At 33.9% G+C, this 10,143-nt stretch overlaps 1 protein-coding gene across 1 annotated transcript; it reads right to left on the reverse strand.

The window, feature by feature from the left end:
- Positions 1–5,892: 5,892 nt before the first annotated feature.
- LOC111629175 (slit homolog 1 protein-like) lies at positions 5,893–6,918 on the reverse strand. Its single transcript, XM_023373055.1, has one exon. It carries the CDS (start codon positions 6,854–6,856, stop codon positions 5,936–5,938), a length of 921 nt encoding a protein of 306 aa, XP_023228823.1. The 5' UTR covers positions 6,857–6,918; the 3' UTR covers positions 5,893–5,935.
- Positions 6,919–10,143: the final 3,225 nt, after the last annotated feature.

Genomic DNA, 10,143 nt, shown 5'->3' on the forward strand with positions numbered 1-10,143 from the left:
GGCTTGCTCGGGGTCCGGGTAGCGTAACTGGTAGCGCACCGCATGGTAAGCGGAGGTTGCGGGTTCGAGCCCCGTCCCGGGCCAGTTCTTTTATTCCAGAAGGTTCTAAATTTAATTTAATTAATTATTTATTTATTTAATTATTAATTTAGTTACGAGATGGCGCCTAACGCTTACCTCTTAAGACAAATTGCTTTGGTTCTAATCATTTTAAGTAGCCATATTATAGCCCGTTATTCAGGCGATCGTTTGGAAGTTTAGTATGTATACCAATCGGGCTTTATGTTGATGTTATTTATCTATACACATGTGCCAGAAATTCAAAATCCAACCGATCCCTTCATTAACGATCTTTTCTAAACTGTCTGTTACAGATTTGAATCGACATAACGGACTTTTCTCAGCTTTGTGATAAAGAGTAGGCCTATAATCACTAAAAATAAAAAAAAACAATTTGACAGTTTTGTAATAAATTATTAGTAATAATTTTTTCTCTTCATTTTTAAATTATTCTATAATAAAAATATATATAAAAAATATTTATAAATATATTAAAAACACTAAAATGAACTTAAAAATTACATTAATATGAATACAGTAAACCCTCCCTATAACAAGAGTTCATATAAGACAAATTCATATAATACAGAACGTATCTACCATGTTATAGGGGATCTACTGTTTTAGTAAAATAACTGTTGTGTTATATAACTATCAATACGTTTATAGCGTAGAATATACATATACAGTATTACACAAAACTATTATCTGTAAGATGGAAAGTAGCCTAAGTTCTATATCACCCCCCGCGCCTAAATCCTTTAGGCGCGGGGGGTGATATAGAACCCCCGGGGTGTTTAAACGCGTGTATTTTTTAAAATTTTTTGTGCTTAAAAATGATGCCCTCAGTACCTTCCTTCCATGGTGTGAAGATCGCAACGAAAAAATTTCAAATTTGCACGAAAAAAAGTTTTTGCATAGACTTACAATGGAAATCAGTAGAGTGCTATAGTACTCCGCGCGCCTAACGGTGTAATTTTTTTTAGCGCGACTAACGGAGGTGGGTTGATTTGTTTTGCTATTTCCAGAAAACGCTTATTGGTTGATATCGAGTCAGTCATCTTAGAAATGACCAATGACAGCATAAAAGGCGTAAAAACAGGATTTTTAAAACCAATAAAAGGCAAAAAAGTTTTCCATAGACTTAACATTGACAGTTTGAAAAGTGGCGTTTTTTGGCGATATTTATTGCTAAATGGTGTTGAAAACATGTTTATTCGTCTAAATAATGTCAAGCGACTTATTATTAGCAAATTAGAAGTGGAAAAAAAGATTAAAACACGCGATTCTATAGCGATTGTTTACATACTTCCATGTGGTGGCCTTCGGGGGCGTGGCATTTCGCGGGAATATTTCCAGCAATTGTTTTTATAGGTCGATCTAATAACAGACATATAAATTAACCAATTACAGTGCAAAAGAAGTTTACTATCGATGTTATCTGCCAATAATCTCCATTTTTACCTCTACTTGCTGTGTGATTTTACATGGTGTTTTTTTGGAAATATTGAGATATTTTTGGCCCGGGGTTTGGTACAAAGAATTTAATTGTTGTAACAGTTAAAAAGCACATACAGTAAGACGATTGACAGCTTAGATAGCATCAGACTTGTTTACAGTTTGTAAAATACACTCTTGAAGTTGACCAATTTTTTTTGAAAAATTTCTAAAAACGGGAGACTTTCTGTTTTTCGTTACGAATAAATAAAAACGATATATTTGAAGTAGTTTTCTTCACTAATACATCAAAAACACATGCCCACAAACACCCAAAATGAAAAAATCGCGAAAAAACTATGAATTTTGAAAAATTGAATTTTGAACGCAAGGGTTCTATAGTACCCACCGCGCTGGACTTCGCGAGAGTAACCTGCCGCGCGTAACCGTGGGTTAATAAGGAATAAAATATCAAATTCTAAAACTATATATAAAATTCAGTCAATAATATTTACCATTAGGTGCTTACTGATTTAGTAATGTGAACTTTTTTAATTTACAGACATTATATAAAAATAAAATTTATGCATCTACTAACATAAGAAAAAAATTNTGTAAGATGGAAAGTAATAATCATCCTGTTAATAAGGAATAAAATATCAAATTCTAAAACTATATATAAAATTCAGTCAATAATATTTACCATTAGGTGCTTACTGATTTAGTAATGTGAACTTTTTTAATTTACAGACATTATATAAAAATAAAATTTATGCATCTACTAACCTAAGAAAAAAATTCAAAACTTTTCCACATCACCTTGCTCCAATAGTTGATGGCATACGATATGGCATGCATGCTCATGGGATGACCCCTCAAGAAATAACCGCCAAAATATACTCTGGTCAATCCGTGCATCATGGCATAAAGACAGGCGATTTGTCCCAAATCATTGCTGATCATGAAATAAATCAAATTGTTAGTCAAGTCAGGCATGTAATTTCAGTGACTATGTGATGGTGACCGAATAGACATTAGTAAGTAACAGTACAAAACAAGGATCTAATAACACAAAGCCTATATGATCACTGGCTCCCCATAAGTTACTGGGATTCCTTTATCCTTCGACGCTAGATTAGCAGTCTTCCAAATTATACCATTATTCTGCTCCACTAGCTTTCTTTTAAAACTGTATGGAGATGGAGATGATAAAGTAGTTGCCATACCAAAAGAGGAGAAGGAAGATGAGAAAAACATTCCCCTGTCTTTAGTTGAGAAATGAGAAGTCATAATCAAAATGCACAAAGTCTGGTTCACCAAATACTGAAAATAATGACGTTAAACATCAAACAACTGTGGCTAAGCTTGTGTCTGAACATGAGTAAGCAAACTAAAAGCAAGAGTACTAATTAGTCAACAATTATGAAAATGTAGCAATTTGAGAGGCAGACAGTAGTGGCCCTTTAAAATCTATGTTAAGACATTCAAAGAGGTTGCAGCCTTTGAGGTTTCCTTGACTTGAAAAAGCATCTTCTGCATAAATGGGACATGGTAATGTATTGTACCTCATCCAAAGAAAGAGTATATTCTTGGCGGTAACAATAACTTCAGGGTGGCGGATTAATTGGTGAATTCATATTATCTGTTGTCACATTTAGTCTTACAAATTCTTGAGAGGGTGTCAGCCATTGTGTTTTCTTACTAATGGTGATAGATATCAGAACTGTAAAATATCAGCTCAAGGAATCATCTCATTATTTTATCATTCTAGACTTTGCTAGAGAGCCATTTGTTAATAATAAAGGAAAGCTCCTGGTCAATAATTAGTTTAAAGGGTCATCAGAATAGGTAAATTTTTCATTTCTTCAATGATTCTAGAATTGCAGCTGTTTCCTTCTCTATTGCAGTGTGTGCTTTTTTCATCTTTTGAACGACAGTAAATACAATGCCACAGACCAACCAGTTTGACTCAGAGCCTGCTAAAAACCACATCTGAGAATGTCTAATTATGTATCAAAACTTTGTCTAGCCCAAGCTCAACAGAAATAAGTTACAGCCCACTGTAGTTTGAATTTAGTCTGAAAAATAAAGTATCCTTTTTATATAATGAGAAAAGAACCGAAAGCTTGTTTTAATTTAAGGCAGTTGCATTCTCTGGAACAAGTAAATCTAATAATGGTTTAAGCCTGTCTAGATTTGCCTGTTCTAGAAAATTCAACTGGTGCACATGGGACGAAGTGGAGAAATATTCATTTTGTCTCAAGTAACTTTGTGACCTTTCGGGTCGGCACTTCTTTAGTGCCCTGTCAGGATTGACAGGCTGTGACGTAATAAAGCCGAGACGGCAATTATTACGTCACACCGTCCCGCGAACGGTCCCGTAAGTGAACAGACGGATTCGTAATGTCAGCCGATAGAGAGACAGCATGTGGAGGAGACTCGAACTACACTTAACAATTAACAAGGATTTAATTAAAAATAAATTGGATAAGATACAGAGGTTCTAAAGTTTTGTCGCGGAGAGAAAGAGTTCACATAAGGATCGCGTGGTGATAAATACCTTTGGTAATAGATATCCCGAGAAGGGTCGTGTCGAACCGGAGACAGCTACGAACAACAATCGTTACGTCTCTCGAACGATGTTAATATTAAAGACTAGTTCTAATATAGAAATTTCTACTACCTCACAACTTTCTGATTTGTTATAATGGTGCTGGCTATAGCATAATTGTACTGTACCTATAAGTTGCAAGTATTATTCAGCCAGCTGCTGGACCATCTCTAAGGCCAGTCCTTAGAGCTGGTCCAGCAGCAGTCCTGCTTACAGGCCTCATCAAGGGCTCGTGAAGAATCTTCCAATAAATGCTATCTGATATTAACAGACTGGAGACCATTGATAAAAGAATCATGTATATACTCAACTCTGTGCGGGACAGCAATTAGTTTAAAAATTACATTCTTTACTCTATATCTTAAGACAGTTCAAATATTAAGAGATAAACTCACCCACCTTTTATTTCCTAGTGGCTAGTTAATGCCAAGCAAAGACTTCATTTCGGTTCTGATTGAGTGCCTATGGCATCAATAAATGTAGAGCATTCTAACATGTATTTAACACTATGTAACAAAATGTTAGTCAATACTTTTAGTTTATCTATTTCACTAATATTTTCTGAAATTTCAATGAAACTTAAATATCTTTAGTTAGCGGACACATTTTTTAAAAGCAGTAGGAAAGTCAAAGTTAGATCCTAGTCCAGGGGTGGCGAACCTACGATTTGTGTGCCCAAAGTGGCCCATCAGAGAAATCATCTGGCAAAAAATGTATAAGGTTTCAGTTTAACACCTGTCTTTTTTAATGATCCTTTTGGTTTATCACCCGATCGTCCTTTTTCTATCAGCTTCTTTACAGTTTTTCTAATTATAGCATATTCATTTCATTTCTTTGAGTATCATTATTCAAAGTCTAAAACTTCAATGCTCAAACAATAAGTATGCTTACTATATGGCATGCAGACTCAAAAAGGTTCACCATCACTGTCCCATTCTAAAGTACTTCTTCAAAGCAGAGATAGTGTTTGCAATATATACAGATATATTAAAATGAAAGAAATCGTAGTGAAGATAAAATAGAAGAGTGGAGACATATCTGACCTAATAAGACTTTTGTTTACTTTAATCCATAAAAGTACAGACAATGTAAAAGAAATAACTATTTTATTAAATATAGATAATCTAGTACAAACTATGTGCATTGAAAACTCGAAAGACACATAGTCACACGCATTCTGTCAAACTTGTCGGTGTGTCAAGTATCAATAGCATAATAAGATCTGACACAATGATTTATATCCTTATCTATACTAATATTAAAAAGAGGTAATGTTTATAAGTTTGGATGTAGGAGGTAATCCTAACTGCTCATCCGATTTCAAAAATTCTTTCACCAATATTTATAATAGAACTTCGGGGTGGACATAGGCTGTATATTATTCCGTTAAACATTCGTATAAATTAAAATATATCATCTAGGATTAAGGCTTTTATGTCCAACAGATGGCGCTAACTCCGCGAGTACGAATACCTAAGTTTGCTTTTCTGTGAGGCATTATGCCTTTCTGTGAGGATAAAGTAAAGTAAAAATTTTTATTAATAAAAATTTTTCTGAATTATAAATTGTTACTTTCATTTGTCTACTTTCTGTATATAAAGTATTGCTCTATTGTCGAATTTCGGTATCGACTTTGCGATTGAATTACAGCTTTATTATCTAATTATTACACATTTCATAATATAATTCTTAAACAAATTCATCACAAAAGCATATAAAATTAACATTTGTTACAGCATATTTGAAATAAACAAAATTTATTTCCATAGAAACAATTACTGGCAAGTAGTAATTAAATTAATAAAAGATATATTTGAACTGTGGTAATTACACAATTCGACAAGTGTAAACATTGTAATGAATCACTTCTTCTTTAGTGTCTGGCACTTTCTCGACATTTCCTTTTCTGCTGCAATAAACAATAGAAACAACAATAAACACACCTAATAACATTAGCGAAGTAAGAATAGCCACTGCTATTTTCCATCCTAAAACAGAATTAACTTCGTCGGAAAACACGCATTTTGTACACGAAACATTTACTGATGAAGCCAAATTATCTTCTAAAATTTGTGTGCATCGATCAATAGAAACAATTTCGGTGAAAGGCAGAGAAGACGAATTTCTCGTGCAGTAAACATCGGAGAAATCTGCAATCTTCTGTCTGTTTCTAAGTAACCAGTCCTTAGTAAATTGTGAATGACAATCGCAAGTCCAATTGTTTCTCGATAAGTAAAGCTTAAATTCCGAAGAAACGTCGATCAGGTTCATTAGTCCTGAAGGTAATTCGGTTAACCGGATTCCGTCTAACGTCAGGTATTTGAGGTTTGGCAAAAGAACATAATCCGAAATATCACTTAAAGAATTATTACTTAGACGTAGACGGGTGACGTTTTTCCACGTCACAGAATCGATATCTGACAAATCCTTTATATAATTATTACTCAAATCGACAATCGTCGTATTTGGGAGGACCACTTCGGGTACTCTGTCGATTCCCTTTCCGGAACAATTGACCATCACGTGATTTTGTTGGATAAAACAGTCGCAATACATCGGACAATAATTTCCTATGACTACGAAAGATGTATTATCCAGCAAATTTCTTTCTTCTCCGTAACATTTCATCTTCTCTATATTTGGAAACATTTCCTTTGCCACTTCTATATTTGACTTAAGGGCAAAAACGAATTGTTGAAGTTTGTGATCGCAAGTAATTTCGTTATTACTTAAATTATAAGTCGGCATTTCAAATCAATATTGCCTGTCATGGATGTACATTGTTCTGATTTTACAGTTAGACAGTTTAATTTTCACGCGATTTGGAGTGTAAATCGGAAATTTGACTGTTTCAAATTGATTATTTGAGAAATCGACTTTAGTCAAGTCGTATTCTGTCCAATCTAACACCGGCCATTGAGTCAAACCGGCATTGTTTAAATCGAGAGTACTCAGATGTTTGCTGCTGCCAAAAGGACTCTTACCAATAATTTTACTTAAACTGTTGTCAGCTAGATCGAGATACGTTAAATTAGTCAATGGGAGGAAGATGTTTTCGTGTAAAAATGTCAGGCGATTTCTCGATAAGACGAGTCTTTGCAATGACGACAAATTCTGAAAAACATCTTCGGGGAGATTTTCAAAGCGATTTCCCCGCAACGTTAACTCTCGCAGATCAGAAAGTCTATCAAAAATTCTTGTTGGAAGTTTCGATAATTTATTAAACTGACAGGAAAATCGTGTCAGTCGTTTATTATTTCTCAGAAGATTTGGCGGGAGATGTTCAATCCGGTTGAAAACTAATTCGACGTCTTTTAAATTAATTAAGTCAGAAAATATATCTTCTTCGAGTGAAGAAATAGAACAAGAAGCTACACTAATTTCAGTCAAGTTGTGCAGTTTTTTAAAGAATCCGGACGGAATTTCTGATAATCTAGGATTTCCAGAAATATAAAATGTCTTTAAGTTAAAAAGACCTTTCAACATGTCACTTGGTAAATCCTTTATTTTATTAAATCCTAAATACAAATATTCCAGTTTGGCGAGATTTTTAAAGACGAGTGGATGAATCGATTCGATTTCATTGTCATTTAAATCAAGTTTTGTCAAATTGTGAAGATTATAAAATAGATCTTTGCGTAAAACTCTTAAGTCACCAACCGTGATGTATAATTCGTAAAGATTAATTAACTCTCGGAAAGGTTTGTAAGGAAATAAAGTGAAGTTAAACCATGCAATTTTCAATGAAGTCAGCGACGGAACATTGCGAAATGTTAAATTCAGAGCCGTAACTAACCATTCCTGTGCCCTGTGCAAGAATTTGCATTTAAGCCCCTTAATTTATTTGGTTTTGGGAAAATAATAAAACAAATACATTTTTTAATTGAATTTTTCTGGCTTTCATTTCAGCAAATTCATTAATTACACCATCATAATTAATATTTTTAACGATATTGTATTCTATTGAAATAATAGAAATATTGGATAATCGTTCTTGTGCAATAGTTGACCATAAATAATTTTTTATTAATTTTAACTTGCTAAAACTTCTCCCGCATGAAGCAATAGAAACAGGAAGAGTTAGAAATATTCAAAGAGCGACATTGATATTGTATCAGATTCAATTAAACCAAAATCATGAAGAGCCTGTAGAATATTAAGCGGAGATGCAGTTTCTATATTTTGTATAAGAGTCGTTACTTCAAAATTAAAACTTTCAATTTCACTTGTGAATTTGTACTTTTTTAAATCTTTGCTATATTTAATAGCGAGATCTGCATTCGAATTTTTTAAATCAGCAAACTCATGCTTTGTAAAGACCAGCCACAGCGAAAGCAAAAATTGTCATAGATACTATGATACGCCTCTTGTCTAGTCTTCTGAATGGCTTGTGAGCACTAAAATTGGCTTTACTTTACTGCTAGACTTATTACACCAGCACAGGACATCAAATTAGACTTAGAAAAACACTATTTTATTTTTAGAATGCATTTCAGATATGGAGTCCCTCATCAGCTTTTTTCTACAAAAAATATTAGGAAGTTAACAATTTTTATAAAAAGACGGTGATTGACAGAAATGAACAAAGAATGTGGACTTACATTTGACATGTGGATTCGATACGTTGAACATTAATTAGAAGACTAAGCACGCGTGGTGGTGTAATAAGTCTAGCGGTAAAATAAAGCCAATTTTAGTGCTCACAAGCCATTCATAACAGATAGTTTTCATATTTTCATAACGCCAATCTATTTAACATAATAGAGTGTCAAGAACACTGTAAATTTATATTTTAAATAATTTTTTGAGTGTCAAGTAACTTCCTTCATCTGGTGTTTTATCTATTTCCATTATCAACTCTTTTTTTCGCTTATTAAGAAATCCCTTTTCTATACTTTTTGGTTTGTTTTAAGAATATGATCAATAATAGCATCTGTTAATATTGTTGGCCATAAAGCTATATCATTTATTACTTCCATGTATCAGAATTCCATGATATTATTCCTATATATATCGAAGCGTTTTTCTGGACTATTTCTATCTTCTGAGTTTTCGCAATCCTTTTTTTGGTAGCATTTTAAAGACTGCAGGAACTCCTTCGGGTCCTATGTGCCCGCATAGTTCGCTTACCACTTAATCAGCCGTTCAGGTATACACCACATATGCGTACCACTATAAAGCAAAAATTGATGTCAGAATTTCTGCATGCCTTTTACAACTTCGAGACTAAGATTTTATTCGGGAGTTACCATTTTCAATTTAGTAATTTTAAAAAAATCCTCGGGCAGATTTATTTTCGTTACAAAATGTTACCTTTACAGATTTCTAGCTCTGCACACTGTAGAAAAATCTAGAAATACAGTTCGTATATCGTAATAATAATAGTAGTTGCCAGAAAGCTCTATAAAGTAGAGAAAAACCTGTAAATTTGAAAACTATAAATATAAATTTAAATTTCTCAAAAAATAAATTAAAAAATATCAAAAGTTGCTACTTTTGGCTGATTTGTCTGAGGTCTCCGCTACCTCACTACGTCCCTCTAAAAGTTGCCATGGTTGGGAACACTGATGAGCAGACATCTAGGGTCTAAGTAAGGCGCGAAATGTAATTGCCAAACCGCGCTGTAGAAAAGCGGAAAAATTTAAAATTTAAAAATATAATTTCTTGTGAACAGCAGTTTGGGCCCTCCTTCCAAGTGGGCCCTGTGCGGGTGCACCTGTTGCACCTGCCTAGTTACGGCTCTGGTTAAATTTAGAAGTTCCGACGTCCTTACTCGTTGTATTTCGACAGATCGCAAAGAGGACATGTTAATAAACGAGGCGCTCTCGAAGTTTCTTTTATCCGACGAGTAAAATATTTTGACGTGTTCGATTCCATACCCAAACGTGAATATTCCAAAGTCAATCCCCGACACATAACAATCTCTAAATTCTATCTCTTGTATATTTCTAACGTCCAAACATCGCATCAAACGAGAGTCGATCCTTTCCTCGCCGCACTCGATAGATAAGGATTGATCTAATATTTTAACGGAG

Source organism: Centruroides sculpturatus, unplaced genomic scaffold (genome assembly GCF_000671375.1).
Source record: "Centruroides sculpturatus isolate CEXI.00-Female unplaced genomic scaffold, Cexi_2.0 scaffold608, whole genome shotgun sequence".
Taxonomy (NCBI): domain Eukaryota; kingdom Metazoa; phylum Arthropoda; class Arachnida; order Scorpiones; family Buthidae; genus Centruroides; species Centruroides sculpturatus.

Excerpts from the sequence above, each read along its gene's own strand:
- LOC111629175 (XM_023373055.1), bottom strand. The coding sequence starts at position 6,856 with ATGCCGACTTATAATTTAAGTAATAACGAAATTACTTGCGATCACAAA.